The sequence below is a fragment of the Amyelois transitella genome, chromosome 3 (assembly GCF_032362555.1).
Source record: "Amyelois transitella isolate CPQ chromosome 3, ilAmyTran1.1, whole genome shotgun sequence".
In the NCBI taxonomy this organism is placed as follows: Eukaryota; Metazoa; Arthropoda; class Insecta; order Lepidoptera; family Pyralidae; genus Amyelois; species Amyelois transitella.
This window is the reverse complement of record NC_083506.1, coordinates 9,241,722-9,263,667: the sequence shown is the minus strand read 5'-3', so window position 1 is coordinate 9,263,667 and position 21,946 is coordinate 9,241,722. Positions and strand designations below refer to the sequence as shown.

Below are 21,946 nucleotides of genomic sequence, written 5' to 3'. Positions count from 1 at the left end.
TTAAGGCTAAATGAATTTAACGAGGATTAAACCTTCCAACGCGTGCACTTATCACAGTTTAACAATATACAAATTCACAGTTCATTTGGTCAAAGTTCACTTCCTTTCATAACATGAATCGAAACAATATTCTATTTATTTATCACACATTACTTCTATGCGTTTTTGAAGCAAAGACTACATTATACACACACACGTATACGGCATCTATATGATAATACTTAGAAATAAGTTCTTAGTCTATCAAAAGTAAGAGTAACTTCTCGTAAAGTAAAAGTAAGTCCTTCTGGCTTAAGTCTCGATTGCATCCTCACCGTTCTGGAGAGGTGGTCAAAGGCATACGTTTGACCATGGATCATGGATTATACCTCTGACCATGGATAACGGATTATAGATGAGGTGAGTCACGTTTTTACACGAAGCGGCTCCTATCTGACTTTCGTAACCTTTGCGGGGGGACCTAACCCGTATTGGATCGATTATAGTTACACATCCAGTTGCCTAAATGTGCAGCTTTCCTCACGATGTTTTCCAACACCGTAAGAGCATCGGTTAGTATTCATACTAATGTACATTATTAGTCATTGATGCCTTTCTGCGGAGCACTACGACCACCGATGCCCCTTTACAAAAGTAAAAGTACCTACATAGAACTGTTGCTTTAAAATTTACATAATGCATGCGCGAAATAAAGATACATAGGAAGCCAATTACATTAATTTAAATCTAAATCAGCATTTTATTTAACAAAGTGGTAGTAGGTAGTTTTAATGTCATTAAGCTGAGGTTTGTTCCTGCTCCTATAATGCAGGACGATGAACATTCTTCAATACTTATAAACATTGCATTAATCATGCATTAAGGTGTGTAACCCGGTCGAAAAAATGGTATATTCGAGTTAATAAACCATTTTTTTAGAAACATTTTTAGAAACATAAGTTCTTCTTAAATCGGTTAAAATATGATGAGAAAATAATAACTAATTTTACATTTACAATACGGTTCTGATTGAGTATATAATATTCTAAGTGCGGCATGCTTTTATTTTTTTTGTTAATTTATAATTATTATGTTTTTAATATGATTAAAATAGGTCTTTATGAATTTTTTTTTCATGATTTTTGTTTCAGTCAACCAAACCAAATGGCTTGACGTCTAATTTGAAATTATTGATAAACTAAAATCAGTAAGTAGGTAGATCTTCAATTTCAAATATCCACCTTAGGGGGATTAACTTGCGGTCATCTCGTTAAGAACTATAATAGGCTATGTGTCTGCGGAGGCGGACTGTGGGGGCGGCGGCGGCGGGGGCGAAGGCGCGCGGGCGGCGGCGAGCGCGGCGGCGTGGCGGCGCGCCTTGAGGCGGAGGTCGGCGATGGAGGACGACCGGCAGCGAGCTGCGAGTGCCGCCAGCCCCGCGTACGGCGGGCAGAGAGCCGCCGCCGCCGCTGCTGCTGCGCTCGCGTACTGTAGGTATACAAAAGCTGAAGTTGACCTATTTATACATAAGACTTCTTAAGACGTATGCATAAAGAAGTTTTTCTCTGCCGAACGCCATACAGTCTGCTATTAAGTAGAAGGTGTGACCTTGTTGAAAGTACACCACCTTTCCTGCAGATGTCGTTGAAATCAAATAAAAGACCACAACGCTAAAAACTTAGACGTCCCAAAGAAGTTTTAAGTCAGATAGGAAGCTGAACAATATAATATTAAAGCCCTGAAGGCAGCCTTCGGAAATACGCTATAATGGTAGGGAGGGAGGTAGGTATGGATAGAAAGGTAAAAATTTTTTGTGATGGGAAATTAGCAACACAAATAACAGTAAATCTTCAATAATACATATTGAGGAACAGAACAATAAAGAGAAGGAGATTATTATCTTCTTATAAGTTGAAATAACTTATATGAAGATAATAATCGCCAAGAAACAAACAAAAGCATGTTGAACCTAAAAAAGTATGATATACCTGATGCGCGGCAGCAGACAGCAAAGCCGAGTCGAACGGTGCGAAGGCCGCTGGAGGCGGATGCGGCGCCAGCGACGGCAGCGGCGGCGGCGGCGGCGCGCGCGGCACGGCTGACAGCCGCGGCACCGACACGTACGGCGCTACACGGCACGGCTCGAGTGGCGTGCCTCCACCACCTAGTAAACCTATTGACATAATTAAACTGATTTCAGACAGAATTACACAAGCACAAGGATAAACTTGTTTTGCATATTTATGCATAGTGCAAATCCTAAGGAATGCACGAGTTTTTGCGAAAGTTGCATAGTTATCTCTGTATCCTGCAACGGTTTTGTATCGTTGTGCATAAGACAAAACAGTGGCGGCTTACTTTCTCCATCTCTTTATGCATACAAATAGTTTTTTTCCCGTAACAATGTACGCGTGGATTATTGACGTTGACTTACATTATTGTACGACACTTGCTACATGCTAGCTACGCCTGACTACGCCGTAGAACGTCTAGTCGTAGCGACTCGTAGCAAGCGAGATTCAATGTAGATTTTATCAATTAAGATTTCTGTAATTAGGTTTAATCTTTATCGAACATAGTCCTCCTCCTCGCGTCGCTGTCCTCATTGCTGGAGATCGCAATTCTCCAGTTGCGGAATCAAAGAACGACGGGAAGAAAATGCTGCAGTGCAGTTTGTTACCGCTTCTTCTGCACTGACGCCTTGGAAGCGGCAGTAAACTTAGTTTTTAAGTAATTTATTTGACGTCAACCAATGTTGTTAAACCATACGTTTTGACAATAATTTAGCGATATATAGTATCCTATAGAAATGAATAAAAATTTTGAATTTGAATTTGACACCTTGGCCCGGACAGTTTCTCGCCACTTGTTTCTCTCCTTGGCCGAGCGAAGAGCACAGTGATATATAATTATATATAATAAGTAACGTAAATAACCCAGAGCTTTCATCACGAGTACTGCGTAATTTATCTTCAATATAGTGTAGCTTTAAATCTTATTCCAATTTCAATACTACCAGTACCAGGCCACGATTGATGCAGATAAACGAGAAACTCAAATCCGCCTCGAACCGAACAAGTAATTAAATTGATATTTAAGTAAAGCATAATTCCCTCGTAAATTAACTGAGATCCGTTGTTTATAGCCGCCGGGCGAAGTGGCCAATTAATAAATTAACTCGGATCTCACTGACTTAAGGTGTTCGGCCTCCTCTGAAGGATTCATTAATTTAATTACTTTCACCTTTCGCAATTACCCGTTAATAGATGTATTGGACTTGGTGTAATTGCTTTTTGTCTTCATTTAATTAAACATAGCTTTAAGAAAACCCGTTTATAGTCATTTGATTTGTGTTTTGCAAAGTTGAAAATAAGGTATTTTTAGAATTTTCGATGTAAGGACTTGAAAAGAGCTTAAGGAAATTATGGATTGAGTGTTTGTGTTTGAATGAGAATACTGTGAGATCAAGGCAATTATAAAACATTGAAATGACAGCAATTTTTTTTAGACTTAGTGAGAATTGTTACTGGGTTTTTAATACCTACCACTTTCATTATAAAATTTATGTAAATTTTGTCACATAACTTAAGCTTTTCTTGCTATATGATGTGATCATAATTTTTTTGTAAAAATAACAAAATAATTAAAACGTTTTTTAAAATCAAACGTGTAAACAGATGCAAGTTCAAAAATGTAAAAGTAATAAATTGTTCGATCATGTACAAAGGTCACAATTATATAAACTTAAAGTATGTGTTATTTGAAATGCTTTTCCTTTGACATAGAAAATAGCAAATGTGAGGTGATTTACACAAACAACGTGTATGTGTGGGCGCTGGAGTGGGAACGCGCGGAGGCGGCGAGCGCGCGGTAAATCAGAGGCGCTCCGGTCGCCGGCCGTATTATCAAAATGGATGCTCCCCGCGTGTATGAGTTATTTCCATATTTGACACTGAATTACTTTCGAGAAGTGCCGACATAAATACGAACCCGGCACGTCCGGCCCCCCACCCCCGCTCACCGACCGCCATGCATTTATTTGATTAACTCTGAGTTGTTTAATTTAATCGAATTAGAAGGTAAGCCGGCCGGGGCCCTCCTCTCGCTTATTTTAAAGCGTCCCGAACATCTTTACAGCGGTTTCTGCGCAATAAAATATCGCCACCCTCTCTGTGCGCGAATAACTTTACAATTTTATGAACAGGGGAACAATTAGGCGTCTGTATTCTTTTTACTCTAGAATTTCACGGCGTTGTGATTGTTTTTATAGCGGGTGCGGAGCGCGCCCGGGATTCATTTCTTCGGTAAAAATGAATTCTTAATTTTATGAAGACATACTACCTTATTTTTATGATTTATTGCGTTACTAGCGGAAAGTCCCTTTTTATTGGCCTGAATGTTTGTTTACATCTACACTTTTCTGTCCGCATTGTATATCTATCTTGCATTAAGCATAGAATTGCGTTCCCAGCTTTTGCCTTCAAAGAAGTTTACCGTTGACTATCGCCAGCCTGCATGAAAAAAACAAGATTTGAACATATTTCAGTCGCTAGTATCCCGTGCCGTACTTTTTACTCGTGTCCCTTAATAAAAGTACCTACTGGAAACCTCAGAGCGTGTAAAAAATCACTTGTATCCTTACGTGTATTGTAAGGACACAAGCGTATCTGATTCCTAGATTATTTAATTTCCGCCATGAGAAAAAAACATACTAACCTCCTGATGAAAAAGAATAAAACAAAAATATAATACTTCTGAGTAAACACATTAGTCTGTCAGACCCGGATTATTAATATTACCAACATAACGCCACCGCAAAGGACAGATTTAATCAATATAACCCGGAATCTCGTCACCTCCTTCAAAGGGGCAAGCGAAACGTTGCAAATAACCGTTTCATTTCACTTTACATGATTGTTCTCGTGTTAGCCGGGGTAAAGGGGGGAAGGGAGGGAGGGACATAAGTTAATAAGACATTTAGCAGGGGACGGCGCGATTGCGTCCGAATGGCTCCCCCGGGGAATCATTTTATTCGATTCCGGCGAGCGGCTTTTTTCCGCTTGACGCTCTGTTAACCGCTTGCTGTTAAGGCCACTGTACACCTACAATAAACATTCTGACGTTCGTCAATGGCGCAGTGGTAACGTGCTTTCATCTGAGTCTCTGTTTCGAAGCCGGGTCAGGTTAGGTGGAAGATCTTACTCAGATTGCCCTGAATATTTTTTGTTAATTTGTATGTATTTTCTTACAAAATGTTCTTATCGTTGAGTTACAATTTACATATAGCATTAATCTTGCACTCTCGAACGAGACGAATGTTAGGTCTAGATAGCATAGTAAAAAAAATTGCAAGTTTTCGAGAATATGTTGGTCTTTGCTAACACGTTCGGCCCAATATGTACAGTCGCCTTTATAATCGCTGGTATGATCTTCCCATGTCTTGCTTGATTATATTACTTTATTGAAGAAGACAGCCCATTACCGCAATCTGACGGGATTCATGTCAGATTCAAGATTACTGGGGAAATAGGACAAGAAGAAAAATATTTCTGCAATAATAGGAACGGATGGGTTTCTTTCTCTAGGTTTTTTTACATCGGTGTAATGCTGAATATAAATTAAATTAATGCTACTCATATTTTTTGTTGATATCATATCATAGACATAGAATAAGGTTAAGCAATTTATACTACATTGTGCAATAAATACCAAAGATGTGTATAATGTAAATATAATAAATCCGGCCAATCGAAATAAATTTTATCATATTCACTTATAGATTATATTTGATCATATATTTAGGTATATAATATAGAAAAAATTTAATATAATATAGATAAAACCAATCCTGTCCACGGAACAAAGCTCCCCTAGATCTAATTGACGGCTATAATTTAGAAGAAACTTATGAGTGGTTCGCTGAGATGGGACTTGAATCTTGACCGCCCCGTGCCGAGACCCGATTGCTAAGTGCGTTGTGCAATTTCCCGAATTTATCGCCGCGCGTCGTGTTCCCGGTTTCCCGCGTTTTTTACCATTTCGCGCGATTCCCGGCCCGCCATTTTAATTATTCATCCGCGTGAGTTATGGTCGAATTAAAAAACTGTTAGAGTCGGACCGGCGCCGGCGGGATTCGTAATCGAGTTAGACGGAGTGATGGAGAATACGTAATGTGCTGCGCTATGATACTCGATGTGCACCGGTTTATACTAAATTGTACAGAAACTGATTTACGCACGAATGAGCGATTAAAAGCGGAGCCAACGCGCCGAATAGTTTGCCAGAATTATTTTCAATTTGCAATTTCAGACTGCATTGCCGACCGAAACGTACGTCCCGTATACAAAGTGTAATGTAGCATGCCTATACGACAAACTTAATTAAACGAATATATTAAATTATCACAACTCCCATTTATTTTGTGGTTTTAATTTATTCATTTAATGAATTGAACGGGATTTATGAACGGTGGTACATCGAAGTAATTTACGATCATAATAATTATAGTACTCATTATTTAACATTAAAATTAATTCTTAGAACTTTTCACAAGATGTTAATCCTCACTAAGAAAGTGTTTCTAAATCTGTTATAACTAATAACTGATAACAGTAACCGAAAATGAAATAATGTTTTAAAAGTCAATATGTATATAAGTTCAATACGTCAGATACAAGCTACTCGTACGCGCCGTAGACAGGCTACGAGCGGTCGTAGACGGTGTCCTCTGCGTAGCAAGAAAACTACGGCGTAGATGCGTGCTCCGAAATTGTCATAAATTTGGTTTCTGCGTGTTACCAAAAAGTATAATTAAACACAATATTGAGATGATTTCTTACATTGATAAATAGTGAATAGAATCTTTGTTATTTAATTCGATCAACAAAACAGTAACTTAAAATAATTTTTAGGTGATGATGGGCTAGCAAACTACCTATTTGAATCGTGAAGGTGGCCGTTCCGTTTTTTTGGCTGTTGGCTCTTTTTCTACCCCATACAGGATACAGCCGTGATTCTATGTAACGCTGTTTTGTTTTCACTCTGGAGAAATATCCATCAAAGTACAGAGGTATTTCGCTTCAAATATTTGTGTAAGTTTGCTTACTTACCTTTGTGCATCTGGCTCTCGTGTTTTCTACATTTCGCCCGTCGATTTTGAAACCAAACCTAGAAAAAGTAACAGTTGATTAAATGGACGTACTGGATTAAATTATTTTTAAGAGAAAAATGACACACCTCAATGTCGAACACATTTTTTTAAGGTGCGGGGGTTTTAAATCGAGCTAAATATTACATGCAAAAGTTAATACTAGGTAACTTTTTAAAATCAAATTATGATTCTTTATTTGAAAGGCATTTTGAATAAAATATAATAAGTAGATACTGACATAAAGGACTCGAATAAACAACAAAGAAACATAACCGCATTACCGGGGGGCACGTTTCACTGATTGCACGCTGTGCCACTATGTGGTACTACAAACACTGGGGTGCAGACCAAATGTTACCTATTTTATTATGGATTATGGACTATTCCTTATTTTTGCCTGAGCGAGCCTAGTCAACAACCTAGTTCGTACCCGACTCAACTTCGTAAGGTAATGACTTCGTAAAATGTTGGAACGTAGAATTTGGGTCATGTTAAAAGTCTTGTTGGTAAAAGTGTCGTCGCATCTAATGTACTTAATCAGTCACATCACATTTTCACTTAACCAGCTACAGGATTAAAATTGACAATCAAAGGTTTTTACATCAAGTTTAATACGAAGCAACACCCGCCTGTGCTTCACGGCCTAACCCATTATCTTTCTTCTGACTAGTCTCGGTTGTGGCCTCATTACTCTGTATTGGGTGAGTCAGGTTTTTACACAAAGCGACTCCTGTATGATCTCCGCAACCTCACGCATTTTAACCGATTCGACCACCGACGCATTTCACGGCCTTTTCCATTTAGATCGTATTAACATCCAGGCCTGAATGTGCACGACTGATTATACTGTTTTTCCTTCAACATAATAGGTCATCGGTTAGCCATGAAAATAATCTATACTTATATTATAAAGCTGAAGATTCGTTCGCTGTTATTCGTTTAAATAAAGTTTGTTTATTTGAACCCGCTAATCTCAGGAACTACTGGTTCGAATTGAAAAATTATTTTTGTGTTTAATAGACCATTTATCGAGGAAGACTTACAAGGTTATTTATCATCACGCTGCAACTATAAGGAGCGAATAAATAATGGAAAATGTGAAAAAAATGGGGAAAATTATTTTTCCTTGAGGCATTCAATGATGCCCAAAATAACTATCTCACGCTAGTATAAGTATATTACTCGGAGTGTGATTTGCCATGGCCACAGTACGATTTGAAATTCAGTCGGGTACCTTATATATTAACCGTTTGACCACCGGCGTTCATAATTATTTTTATATTATAACCGAGACATTGCGAGCGGTGTCACAGGCCAATGGGAAGGTGCGAGCGAAACGACACTAGAGTGGGAGCGAGACCGATCGCTAACTAGGGGCGCGTTCATTAGCGCTGATTACATTAGACAATACACAACAAACACACATAAACATACCCTTTACTACTGTTCCGTTTAACTTAATTTACTACTTGTTAATTAATTGTAAGTGTATAAAGTTCATTTGTTTTTTAAACATTTTATTTAGATTTCAAATTAATCGTAAACATTTTACTATAATTATTATAAACAATTTATACTGGTCACTACTAATAAAGTAAATAATAAATTGCTATGTCAAGTTCTTTTTTTATCAAACCACGTAAAATAAAGCTTGAAATATTTTAGAGGACAAAATTTTCTTTACTTTAAAAAAATATACACAATAAACACAATCATGAAGGATGAAAAATACAGAAATCAGTTGTTGTCCCATAAAATTCAATCATTCCTAAACAGGACAATCCTCTTGACACTAGTGAAGACGTACTGACCGGCCAACCTTTCTTATTTATTCCTGTATCGAATCACACAATATTGAAATTACAGATGTGTGCCATAAGCAATTCTTTGCCAAAGTATTTTTACAGTAACTAAATGGAAAGATTAGAAATATAAACTGTTTATTTTGTAGCTTTAACTATGTGTAGGGCCATAAAATATATAATTTTATTAATTACAAATTCATCTTTCCAATCTTTCCAAGACAGCGACTTTTGTTAAAGTTTAATTATGTATGCCTAAAAACTTGAATATAAATAATACCTACTGTAATTATTTATTTAGGTTTTAAAACTAACGATGCAAATAAAAGAAGATGACTCTATAATATGTAAACATTTCACTTTTTTCATTCACGCTTACTTTTGTACAGTGGTTACCATATGTACAATTATTAATTTATATTACCAGCCATTGGAACATAGGCCACTTAACGCCGATCATGCAGTAATCGAGATGTATGGCTGATAAAGACTTGTTGGACTCGCAGCTAATTACTTGCATTAGCAATGAGGGGTCACAATGTTAAGAGGGTGACTGGATAACATTATTAATATTATACAAGCTTTGGGTACACTGACGCGCGATATTTCATTAGTCCTTTTTGTTTCGAGGTAGTTATAAACATCCTATCAAAACCTTAGTTATAATAAAATAGCTGTGCCCGCGACGTCATTGAAGCCCTTGTTCTTTTTCACATTTTCCATTATTTCTTTGCTCCTAATAGTTGCAGCGTGATGTTATATAGCCTCAAGCCTTCCTCGATAAATGGTCTATTCAACACAGATTTTTTGATTCGCACCAGTAGTTCCTGAGATTAGCGCGTACAAACAAACAAACTCTTCACCTTTATAATATTAGTATAGATGAATACTAATTGTAGATAAAAGGAAATGTTCAACCCATATAGCCGTAATATATTATCACCTGCACTCTAGCCTCGCTTAAGCCGAGTCTCTGACTGAGCTCCTCCCTCATGAAGGCGTCAGGGTAGTGAGTCTCGTCGAACAACCTCTCCAGCTCCCCCAGCTGCTCCAATGTGAAGTTGGTGCGAGACCGCCGCTGCTTGCCGCCTCCGTTACTGCCCAGGCTGTTGGGCGACTTGTCAGGGTGATCTGTCAGAAGGTGCTCAGTAATAAATAAATTCCATACTTCCAAAATATTATGGATTATAAACGAAATCCCAGAATGAACGCAGTAGGGATGTATTAAGTATTACTTAAAAGATTTTTTTGGTTCTGATAGATTACAAGATGTGTACCTTTTTATATCATGTTTCGTTAAGTTCATATTTAGGTTTATTATTTACATAATTACTTGTTAAAATTGTAGAGAGAAATCCTTATAGTTACTTTAATTTTTTTAAATAATGAAAATCTCAAAGTTTGATAGCTCAATTATTCATGTTTTTTTTTTTAGATTATACTTAAGTAGTTGAAATAAATTAAGACTAAAGCTGAAAGTATCCAACAAAATTCTTGTATTATCTTGCTTTTACGTCTAAAATTTGTTGGAAAAATCATACGTGTCTAAACGTGCCCACTTTAAAATTGACCGTGTTGCGGATTTAATATTCCTGCGGAGTTAAAATTATCGGACCCAAATAAAGAAACAAATACAAATTTTGCTTGGGCAGCAATCCGCGTGGTTTGTCTGTATAAAATTAGTATCTATATCTTTAAATTGTCTAATACGTAGTAATAGAAATTTGTGAGAATAACGCGGTGCTTAGAAGTGCCCTTCAAATCAGCATTCCATACGAGATTGTGTTTAGCTCCCCGGGGATGCAGGGCCCGCGCCCCGGGCACTGTGGCAGTATCGCTCTAAGTAATATTGATGTCGCAATCTGTGTCAACTTAAAGATAAATGTTGTAAATTGATTCGTTCCCGATTAAATGTTTGGAGTTCACTAGTAATTTGCTAATAGTAGTAAATGTGCGTATTATAAGGGTCCTCCAAATCGTTTGACATGTGCTTAGTTTTAAATGGTATGGGAAAATATCTATTGGGAAAATAGTATGTTTGCATCAGCTTTCTGGCGTTAAACCCGGGGAACCTTACTCATATTGAATTGTGGTAAGATAGGTTTATGCACAGTTGTCTGAATGAGCAAAGATTTCTCTCACCGTAAGAACACCGGTTAACTATCAAAGTAAAACAAAATTTGGAAATAATTAATCATTGAAACTTCGCGGTAAGATTCCACTCGGCTAGTTTTCTCAAGCAATTTATCCGCTCGACCTACAACGTTCTATTACAACCTTCGATCAATTATCGAAAATTACAACAAATAATGCGATATTTTAAATAAGCGACAATTAGCCAACACAAGCGACACAAGGTACAGATCAACTTGGGAAAGTCTCTGGTCTCTAGTCACTGGCTAACGCCGGCGATACGTTCACAGTCGTTTAAAGCAATTTAACAAATTGGGAAGCTCTCCTTTTTATACGGCAATTATGTAAATGGCGGGATTATCCAAGTGTGGGCGGCGCTGTGGGCCACTCCCGCTCTCCCCTTTAGCTTCAAGACTCCTTAGTCGTCTAACGACCTGGGAACAGTGATTAATTGACGAAAGCGCGAATACCCCGATAAACTCGGTGTCTGTGATTTATTTGATTGAAAAGTCTTTTCCGGATATCCATTAAGGGCTTTTTCATTTCGTCTGTCTCTCGGCGCTCGCTAATCCTCGATGATATTCATTAATGATTGTTTCGGAGAATAGGATTTGCGTTGGCAGGTCTATGTTTCATTCGCTAAGTAAGTACTTACTTAAATACACCTTTTGTTTTGAAAGTGGTGTCAAATTTGTTGTTTGAGACTTAATTAATTTAGAAAATTTCGAGGATACTTTACTGAGACAACAGTGAATAAGCAGTGTTGAATTCACGAAGTACCTACCTACGCGTCGGGCCAAGCGCAAATGTAAGCTTCTGTAGTTCTTCATCTATTAAGTACTTATTTCCGAATTATCTACTTTGTCTTTACAAAAAAAAACAATCCAATTGAAAAACTTTACCTCTTAAATTTTATTCACATTTTCATAGTTATTTAGATAGCTTTATTATGTTTTTGTCAATGGTATTAACAATATTTTAATTGTTTGTCGTTTATACCTTATTTTATAATTTATTATGAAAGGTGATATACAAGTAAATTTAAAGCGTCTACATTTTGCCGTTATTATTATTGAACAAAAAAATACGAAATAACAAGTTTATTGTATGAGGACACCTACATGTAGGTAATATTAGTATTTTTTTATTTTAAGAATTTGATGTTATAACGGCAACGTAATTTAAAAAAATCGGCGTTTTAGCTATCACTGTTTATGAGATACTAGCCTGGTGACAGACAGACGGACAGTGGAGACTTAGTAACAGAGTCCCGTTTTACTGACCTACGTAAGTAGGTATGTCAGTTTGTTCAAATTAAAAATTCCTGAAAAATTTACCGATTACGATTACGACGAAACTTGTATACTTAATTATTCTTTACTATGTGGGTATCACACTGTACATATATCCCTGAAAGTAGTAGGTAGGTACTGTTCCCATGGGATTCACGATGAACGACAATGTGGCCGAGCAAAATAAATTCGTCCTTTTGAGGTACGGACAAAATAGAAGGATAAGAAATCCTATTTTGTATCCTTGTGTTATATTTATTTATTTATTTAAAACTTAATTGCACAAAAAAATGTACAAAAGGCGGACTTAATGCCGTTTGGTATTCTCTACCAGTCAACCAGCTGACCAAACAGAAAAACTTTAAGTTGGTGGTGCGATAAAGTTTACATGCATACTGAAAAATACATACTTATTCTTAAAAAATGCATAAATACATACAAGATTATATCCTTGTTTTGAAAAAAATATACCAATTTAATAGAATACTTTTAGGGTTCCGTTCCTCAAAAGGACATTTAAAACTGGGGACCTCCTTCTCGTTGACCTTCATTCACGTTAAGGACAAAGTGAGGACATAATAAGGTATAAAGTATGGGGTAAGGAATAATACAGATAAAGGAAAAATCCTATATTTGGGAATTTATGTTAAGAACTTAACAAACTATTACAAACTTATATAGTGTAGTTCAGTTTATACAAAATGTGTGAATACCGCAAATGTAAGTTGATAAACTTATTCTTCAAGGTTTTATTATTATAATGCAAATTATTTTAAAGATAAATTAATAATAATTAGTCATCGTGAGATGAACTTGAACTGGATCTGAGTGATTGATCGAACGTTAATTGTCATAGGTAATTTATAATACAGGGTGACATTTAAAACAACTGCAATTTTCTAAACATAGACTATACCCATGCATCTGAGCCGTTTGAGCCTATTTTTATTTAAATTAAACGTCATCATTTTCACATTTAAAAAACCCTCAAAAACTTCGTCACACGCTTTATTAAATACCAATACTACAAAAAGAAATTAAAACTAAACATGTAAATGTATCAAGATCAAGTAAAGTACAGAGTTGTCGAGATCGCTCAGCTGAATGTGTCGTTGATCTCTGAATCTTACGCGGCGCTTTTCCGCCGGCCGGGGTGATATGACGTATTTAGGATAGTGGATTTTGATACTTTTGTTTTTTTTTCGTACTTTCTGAAATATGAATCGATATTTTTCTTTTAACGTTTTTAAATATCCTTTAGATGAGTACACTTAACAGTTAAATTTATGCAGTTGAATTAAAATTCATCCTGTATATATATCAAAGCGGTCAGTAAGCCGCCGGCTATCCCGGCGGCATGTGTAGATGCGCTATAAAAGAGTTATTCTTCTTTCTAGGGCATCCTAGGAAAGACAAAATTGCATCTGTATATTACCTACTTATACAGTGCAGAGTCATGATGCTTCAAGGTGGGAAGGTAAGACAAACACAGTACGACAAAAGACGTGCCACGTCTGGGGTAAGGTTAGGAATTACCGTATGATAATTTGCTCGTTAAATGCAAAAAAGAAATTACTTTCCGATTATTTAGCCAGTATCAGCATACTTTAAGCTTTGTCTTTTCACCTCACTGACCAGAAAGATGATACTTCAATGTAGCTTACTTTGGTTGAAACAAATTATACCTACCATAGACTTAGGAATTTAAAGTAAAAAGAAATTTGGACTTGCATGAAATCCAGTCAAAAAATATTAAGATATTAACATACAGTTAATTACACGATATCTCCAGAGTTCAGACACAGAAAATATTCCTCAAATTGATTTTAATGCAGAATCCACTTTGTATCAATACGTTTGGAGTTGAATGATTGAATCTAATCAAACATTATGTTGACATATACATATCTACATCCCAATTGGTTATCGTCTTACCATGTTTATCATCATCGTCATCTGTGTTAGCTTCTCTCTTGCAGTTGTGCGTCGGCACGGGCGACAGCAGCCAGTTGCGGGGCTTCTTGGCCGGCGGCACCTTCTCGTCCAGCGCCGTGATGTCCACCTCCACGTCGTCCGCGTCCTCGCCGTCCCCGGGCTCCGGCGGCGGCGCGGGTGCTTCGCCACCCTCCAGAGACTTGCTGACGAAGTCCGCCAGCCGCTCCATCACCATTACTGCCGATCGCACGCGTCGTCGCGCGCGGCCATCGCTCGACACGCTCAACCGACTGCGCCGTGATGGAGGCGGACGCCCGCCCACACCACACCACAGAATGATCATTTCCTTCCGAATAAACCTAAACTCGAAACAGTACAAGGTTCAAATTTATTGGGCGAGCGAGTAGGGCGGTATCAGAAACCCCGCCCAAAGCTCGCGCACGCGCCCGCCCTGCGTCTCGGCCGCTGGCGGCACTTCCGTGCCGTCGGTGGGATACACGCCTACATTATCGTTATGTCGAATGTGAATGTTTAATGTGCAGTTAGTGTGATGTGTCCCCCGGGGGTTCGGTGTCGATTTGTGAGGTGACAATGGTTACTAGACGATCATGATAATGGCTACAGGTAAGTGATTATTAAAACCAAAATATAAGTGCAAATTTTATTTAATCGTAAACGTAAGACATAATTGTAAACACTCCTATATAATATTCGTATTAAAATTATAAAATAATCTAATATTAAAATTGGGATATAAGTATCTATAAGGATAACTCTAAGATTACCTAACTTATCTGAAAACGAAGAAAATTCATATGAAACATAAGAGTAATTGGTGGGTTATTGATCAAAATATGAGAGTGTGGAACTAGACAATAGCGGCGGTAATCCCAAAGCCGAGCCTGAATTTGTCGTTGGGGTGGTTGAGCAACGCGGAGATGGCGCAGGCCAGATCAGCGTGCTTGCCGCCCAGCGCGCGCTCCAGCGTGGCCCCCACCAGCCCGTCGGAGTCGGCAGACCCGCGCACCGTCCAGTCCTCACTGCGCCATTCGTAAGCCAGAGTGGCTACTGCTCTGCGTATTGCGAATCCAACCTGTCAAGTTGAAAATAGGAAAAGCCAGCAGTAGGTAGCAGAATTAACTAACATATCGCCTTTTTCCTGAAAGGTAGTCAATATCTTTCTACTCTTCGCGCTCCTTACACACATCTTTTTTTCATGCAAGGTCGTCGGTTAAGGTTACCTTAACCGTAGTAATCGTGACATAACATTTCACCAGGGCCACCATGATCAATTCCTAATTATCCTGAAATTTACATTGTATAAGTATTTGCGATTTATTAAAATAGACTACCACACCACAATGAACGTAAATGGATGGTGAAACTACAAAAGAACATTAAATTTCAATGCTTCTAAATTATAAGATACCTACTTGAATGATAAAAGTAACAGCGATTAGAGCAAGCTGTCCCTTTCCTCAAGCGTCTCCGATACGTCACTAACCTCAAGCATACCAGCCACGGTGAGATATGGAGTGATAACCCTCGCGTAGCACAGGTCTAAGCCCCTATTGCCGAGGGTGGCGCTGATGGAATGCTCGTCACTGACCCATCGACCGGCGCCAGATGCAGAGCTTAGTTCCGTGGCCTGCCCCCGCGCCACTATCTCGGCTCCTAATGATATCTGCTCCGTGATAGCCTTGAAAATAAATCAACAGCACATTAATTACGAGATAAAAACATCGTCTTTATAGAATTACTTTGAAATGTTCTCATATTACCTGTAAATAATGCATTGCTATAAATTCACGATTGACCGCAATAATAGAAGCCGTAAAACTATTGAAGTATGCATCGAAAATGCTTTCAAAACTGTAGAACTCAGCATCAGCGATTTGCGCTACTACAGTCGCCCTCGTTCCTTGCGAAGGTCCGACTCGCATTTCGCAACTCATTTGTCCTCCGGGGGCCGCTTCCATCACAAAGTATGGAAGACCTGAAGGTTTTGATTTATCCACGTAAGACAATAATAGCTTATAGCCACCAGGAGACACAGAACTAAACGATAGCGAGTGTCCTAGAATCCAGTTGCTCTGAGAGCTTTGTTTCACGGACACACTTCCACCCTCGAAGCACTGCGGCAGGCGGTAGCGGGCAGCGTTGTGAATATAGCGTAAGAGACCAGGGTTAGTTGCTCCAGCAGGAAGCTCATCTGGATCTCTTTCAGAACAAGGCCCCTTACGCGACCCTGTAACGCCGGCTCCCGTTTTTCCTCGATCAGAGGCCGTAACTTTCGATTCTTTTGGACGGCAAACACAGGGTTCCAATTGGGACCCCGGCGGAGGCGCGTCCCCTGCCCCTTGTTTCCCCCGTGGAGCATCTGCCCTAATGGATGCTTTTGATGGACATTCCCTAGATTTTCCTGCAGCGTAAATTGTACTTAGTAAGTTGGTCCACCAAGGTGTATTGTATTGGGTGGTAGTTTCCATGTTACTTTTTTGGTAGAGTTGTAATTAAACAAAAATTAAATTATAAAATTATCGAAACGTCACAAAATTGCATGAATTACCTATGTTATTGTCAAATTGACTTCTTTTATTTTCTTTGTATTTTCTATTAAATGAGTACTTAGTTTCAATATTTACATACGACTATATCCCTTGCGGGGTAGACAGGGCCAACAGTCTTGAAAAGACTTAAGGGCACGTTTCAATATTTTTACTACTTACCTATTACTTTTATAGGCAGATATATAACTGTTGAACACATTCTCAGACAACACGCAACAAATTTTGTTATTATTTAATCTCACAAATAAGGAAATGGCGTTTTGAGATAAAGTTCCAATTAAATCTAGAGGTCACCAATCTCACGTACCTATTTTATAGTTTCCTGCAAAAACGGGACAGGAAAGATTAAAAAGTTCAGAAGTTCCGTTTGATTTCCAGTAAGTACTTTAGAATAGGACCACTTTATCTTTCCTATGGATGTCGTAAAAGGCGACTAAGTCGTAATTCTTAAATAAATTGAAGGCGATGCGGACTAACAACCTGTCACAATTAAAATCTCAATACCATTATTAAGGCATACAGCTGAATGTATCAGTGTTTTAAGACTGTTGGCTTTGTCTATACCGCAAGGGATATAGACATGATTAGATATATATTTTTAAATATGTAAAAAATGTGAAACCTACACATCAGGCAACTGAATTGCTTAGAGACCTTCCGTGATATGATCACAAGTGATCCAATAGAATAGATTTATTTTCAAAATCCACAAGGTATCACTTATTGACGTCACATCACTTAAATCTAATTAGGTATAACTACTACCGTTTCCAAAGGGCATGTGTAGAAGAAGCGGCGGAACAAACTACACTGCAGCATTTTCACCGGACTTCAATTTACAAATATAGATCTCGTAAATCTAAATTGTGGACGAATGCACATTGTCTACATTAAAAAATACATGAATGAATGTAAAACTAATTATTTCAACCTATGAATATTTCGACAAATAAATAAAGATTAGGTTATAAAAATAAATAAGGGTTAGGTTCCCCCTTAAAAGGTCGTCTTACCTCCAGACACGCGTGAATTACCCGATACCACCGTGCTCCTCTCCGAGGAGGGGAGCATGTGACCGAGACTAACGCCAGGAGAAAGAAAATATAATTTCTGCTTACGGTTGCATTTCATACAACTTAATTCTCAACATGTTAGAATAAGACCATTCCCTTTTATTCTACCTAGTGCAAAGATCCAATAGGCGTGATAGCGAAGGAAACCTGTGTCACGGGTTAGAACAACATTACCAGCTACTTCTCTACCCACGGCCACGCAGAGCTGAATCTAACTAGACTAGACCCCCATGATTGCATTACTACGTGTATGTAGGTATTTACCAATGTGATTTAAGTACATTATTTTCTCGGTCCTCTAAGCAACAACGTATCTTTAACAGGGGTATACGGAATCGAACAAAATATAAAAAAAAAATTACCTTCACTGACAACAACTGACAGCTGCTGTCAAAGTTCAGTCAAATCAAGATTTTGTCAAACTCAAAAACAAGTTTTCGTTTTTTACAGAACTAGTTATATTTTGTTTTGTGGTTTCTTTTTATATTTTACTAAACTTGAATTTGTTTTGGGAAAATCAAGGAAAACCTATCCTGAATATCACTTGTGTCATAACAGAGCACTTAGTCAACTACTAGATATAAGTCACTTGTTATCTTACACATTCTTTGTCCTTACGTATTGGTAAATACCACGGGTAAATACCTACCTGGAACAATGACAAGTGTTACTTCTCGTTTCCTGGATTTGATTCGTCGAAATCTTAAATCAGATGCTGTTCCGAGGCCCCCTCGTCCAAGTACAGAAGAGAATGAAGTGCCTGAAGAAAATCCCCCTTCAAATGATAGCACGGCTGACAATGCTTCGCAGGAACCTGACGAAATCTTGATAGAAGATAATGATAGCAATACAGAAGATGGACCAAAAGTGAAAAGTTCATTTTTCAAAAATAAGAAAAAGTCAGATTTTATGGGCTCAAAACCTAAGAGTGAAAATATTGATCCTAATAAGCCAGTAACAGTTAATACTCAAGGTTAGTTGTTTGTCATTTAATTTTCCTGTTCAGTTTTTTATTGTTTCACTTGTTTTGTCTGATGTATTACATGTTTTAATGAAAGTTTATTTTTTGTTTGTTTTGTTGATAAGACTATATTGAGGACTTTACCTATACTTGTAAAACTTACAGCAACGGGACATGTTGTGACCATAGTCAATAGCAAAGGAACACACTGGGGCAACAATTATGTCTATCATCTGGGCTCCAAGAAGGCTACTGTGGATGCTGACTCGGATGATGAAGTGATACAGAAGGACAATCTCATTGTCTTGGTATTAGAAGCTAAAGAAGAGGTGAGTCATAAAATTATTAGTTTAATAGACAACATACATACTCTTAATTCATTTCAGTCTATTAATATAAATGTATATTTTTTTGCTGTGTGGTTCCCGGCACCAATACAAAAAAGAATAGGACCACTCCATCTCTTTCCCATGGATGTCGTAAAAGGCGACTAAGGGATAGGCTTACAAACTTGGGATTCTATTTTAGGCGATGGGCTAGCAACCTGTTACTATTTGAATCTCAATTTTATTATTGGGCCGAATAGCTGAACGTGGCCATTCAGTCTTTTCAAGACTGGTGGCTCTGTCTACCCCGCAAGGGATATAGACGTGACCGTGTGTGTGTGTATGTGTATGTATATTTTTAAGACCAAGACTAACATCAAGAGGACTTCCTCTTGATGTTATTCTTGGTCTTAAGTAAGAACACACAGTCAATGCTGTGCTAGTGATCATTCATAAATAAAGTAATAGTTTAGTGAAACAATTTGTTTCTGCTTGGGCTGTCAATTGTGCCAAACCAGAAGTGATCTTTGCACAATATTTTGTAAGTCCTTACAATAAAGAAAATAAAAAAAATGCTAAAATCATCATACAGATTGAGCATTATAAGTTCAAGACTTCTTATTGGTCATGAATATCATAATAATCTAATCAGTTGCATCATTTTTGCATTGTGAATTTAAATAATTACAATCAAAATTTTTCAGATTGAACATGACTACCTAGATTTCATTGCAAAGAACTTAGGAAGAAAATGGAAAAGCTTTTTCAGAAGTTTGGGCTACACAAAAGGATCAATAGAAACTTTCGAGCATGATGAAATCAAAAATGGATTAGCTGAGGTGAGAAAGAAAACAAAATTTCACACATAGTAACATCTGTTATTATAACTATAATATATTAAAAACAATCAACTTCTTTTATTTATCTAATGTTTTAACTCTGCTCTACTATCAAAAATTGTATGTTTCTTATTAAAACAAACAAGAGTGGTGAAGAAGGTTCTTGTCTTATTCAATAACCACAATAACCTTGTTGGATAAAACAAACATTACAAATGAATACAAAATATGTAGTCTTAGATTTATTAAAAAATATATCAAATTTATTCCACTTGGCAAGTCAATAATGTTCTTTAATCTGTTTGTTTTTTCAGGTACGCTACAAGATCCTCTTGGATTACCAGCGCAATACTGATGACCCTTCCCTTGGCTACCTAGCTAACAAACTGTGGGAAGAAGGTGAAAGGGAGGTGGTCAAAGGACTATCTATTATTTATAAGAGGAACAAAAAGAAATTATAATCTACTAACTCTTGTGCGGGGATACCCTCCCGTAGGAATTTCATTAAAAAAGTAGCCTATGTTACTTCTTAATGGTTTTTTTTTATCTCTGTGTCCAAATTTCGACAAAATAGTTTTTGTTTTTTTTTTCGTTACAAACAAAAATACAATGTTATTATATTAGTATGGATTTTTGTGATAAAAAGCTAAAAGTACCTTAAAAATATATTTACATTGGAGCAGTTAATATGGCAAAAAAAAAAGATAATAGCATTTATTTACAAAAAGCATTGCTCCATTATTATTATTCCATTTTATATACAATTTCTTAAAAAAAAATTGGAGAGATGAATTATTTGTTACAACATAAAAGTACATTCCTTTTGTATTGAAATTTTTAAATTAGTTTTAAGATAAACTTTATTTATAATTAAAAACACATTGTGTAAAGTGTATAGCTAAACTAATATTCGTTCCGCAATGTTACTTTTCTTTTTGAGAGTTAGTTTCAACTTTTGATTGAGATGTGCCTTTTAAGGATAAAAATTGCATTGTGTATATTTAAAATAGCGAATTTAACGATCACAGTTTTTTCTCTTTGCATCCTTAGCTATTCGCTCATTACATGAAAGCGGTACTCAAGATTAAGCGGTTTTTACGCGGTTTGTTATGCCTTATATTATGTTATATGACCACTTTTATAAGTAACCCTGATGTACCTGCGCAAAAGGAAAATTTTTGTATAGCAAGAAAATATTGAGCCTATCAGAGCACGCCATTTGAACGAGCAAACTGAACTGTCTGCTATCATGAGATAGCAGGAGAAATTTTGTTTTTGGTTTTTAAGCTAACTTTAATGTAGGTACTTGTAATAAGGTGTAAAGGAATATTACCGATGCGACTTATAAAAGTGATAGTATTGTACTGTTTTTAATGACCAGTTACTATATATATTATTCATATTATATTTGGTCCAAGATATATATTAAGTTTTGATGATTATACCTATGTATTATGGTTAAAATATACGACAATACCTAATTATAAGATATTTTGTTAGGTTTAAGAAATTACTTTTATGCAATTTTTATTAAAAATCACTACTTTAGTCATTATAACGACTGATATTGCAACATCATATTTACCAAGATTAAAACATCACAATTATTCAAAACATTGTTAACAAATTAATTTATTATTATATGTACATATATTCTAGTCATTATATAAATTTATATCACGGTTGCAATTAGTAATGAATTTTAATTGTTTCAATATTTGACAGTTCTTATTTCAATAAATTATTTTGTACTAATTTTTGGACATTTTAATTATAAAAGTAAGCATTCTTAGAACTAAGTGCTTCATTATTCTCAATTATCTGAAAATAATATTAATGTATGTCATGCATCTACCTGCCCTACTACGTATAGGCGTTTAGAAATA

The 21,946-nt window shown here is 36.9% G+C and overlaps 3 protein-coding genes across 5 annotated transcripts; 1 reads left to right on the top strand and 2 right to left on the bottom strand.

The window, feature by feature from the left end:
* Window positions 1-1,161: 1,161 nt before the first annotated feature.
* On the bottom strand, window positions 1,162-14,890 carry LOC106140075 (short stature homeobox protein 2-like). Its single transcript, XM_060951492.1, has 5 exons — window positions 14,292-14,890; window positions 9,875-10,062; window positions 7,089-7,146; window positions 1,968-2,152; window positions 1,162-1,467 (listed from the first exon to the last, which is right to left on the bottom strand). Exons 1-5 carry the CDS (start codon window positions 14,632-14,634, stop codon window positions 1,267-1,269), a joined length of 975 nt encoding a protein of 324 aa, XP_060807475.1. The 5' UTR covers window positions 14,635-14,890; the 3' UTR covers window positions 1,162-1,266.
* Window positions 14,891-14,940: 50 nt separating this feature from the next.
* Window positions 14,941-18,415, bottom strand: LOC106140076 (mitochondrial import receptor subunit TOM40 homolog 1). Of its 3 annotated transcripts, XM_013341602.2 has the most exons (3): window positions 16,073-17,842; window positions 15,796-15,990; window positions 14,941-15,384 (listed from the first exon to the last, which is right to left on the bottom strand). In XM_013341602.2, exons 1-3 carry the CDS (start codon window positions 16,778-16,780, stop codon window positions 15,160-15,162), a joined length of 1,128 nt encoding a protein of 375 aa, XP_013197056.1. In that variant the 5' UTR covers window positions 16,781-17,842; the 3' UTR covers window positions 14,941-15,159. The 3 variants fall into 3 exon arrangements, 1 of the variants encoding a protein (XP_013197056.1); XR_009657331.1 differs by lacking the exon at window positions 16,073-17,842 and adding an exon at window positions 18,297-18,415 and having other exon boundaries at window positions 15,248-15,990; XR_009657330.1 differs by lacking the exon at window positions 16,073-17,842 and adding an exon at window positions 17,875-18,238 and having other exon boundaries at window positions 15,248-15,990.
* On the top strand, window positions 18,363-21,789 carry LOC106140158 (uncharacterized). The gene is made up of 4 exons (XM_013341708.2): window positions 18,363-18,907; window positions 19,061-19,224; window positions 19,926-20,060; window positions 20,375-21,789. The coding sequence occupies exons 1-4, from the start codon at window positions 18,592-18,594 to the stop codon at window positions 20,519-20,521; spliced, it is 762 nt and encodes a 253-aa protein (XP_013197162.2). The 5' UTR covers window positions 18,363-18,591; the 3' UTR covers window positions 20,522-21,789.
* The last annotated feature ends 157 nt before the right edge of the window (window positions 21,790-21,946 follow it).

What these genes read in the sequence shown, in the direction of transcription:
- LOC106140075 (XM_060951492.1), bottom strand. Translation starts at nt 14,634, where the DNA reads ATGATCATTCTGTGGTGTGGTGTGGGCGGGCGTCCGCCTCCATCACGG. An exon ending in TGACGATGATGATAAACATG is followed by an intron (nt 10,063 to 14,291) that starts GTAAGACGATAA and finishes ACCTTCTGACAG; the next exon opens with ATCACCCTGACAAGTCGCCC. An exon ending in TGTCTGCTGCCGCGCATCAG is followed by an intron (nt 1,468 to 1,967) that starts GTATATCATACT and finishes GTATACCTACAG; the next exon opens with TACGCGAGCGCAGCAGCAGC.
- LOC106140076 (XM_013341602.2), bottom strand. Translation starts at nt 16,780, where the DNA reads ATGGAAACTACCACCCAATACAATACACCTTGGTGGACCAACTTACTA. An exon ending in TAGCAATGCATTATTTACAG is followed by an intron (nt 15,991 to 16,072) that starts GTAATATGAGAA and finishes TTTATTTTCAAG; the next exon opens with GCTATCACGGAGCAGATATC. An exon ending in CCGTGGCTGGTATGCTTGAG is followed by an intron (nt 15,385 to 15,795) that starts GTTAGTGACGTA and finishes TCAACTTGACAG; the next exon opens with GTTGGATTCGCAATACGCAG.
- LOC106140158 (XM_013341708.2), top strand. Translation starts at nt 18,592, where the DNA reads ATGACAAGTGTTACTTCTCGTTTCCTGGATTTGATTCGTCGAAATCTT. An exon ending in AGTAACAGTTAATACTCAAG is followed by an intron (nt 18,908 to 19,060) that starts GTTAGTTGTTTG and finishes TAAAACTTACAG; the next exon opens with CAACGGGACATGTTGTGACC. An exon ending in TCAAAAATGGATTAGCTGAG is followed by an intron (nt 20,061 to 20,374) that starts GTGAGAAAGAAA and finishes TTGTTTTTTCAG; the next exon opens with GTACGCTACAAGATCCTCTT.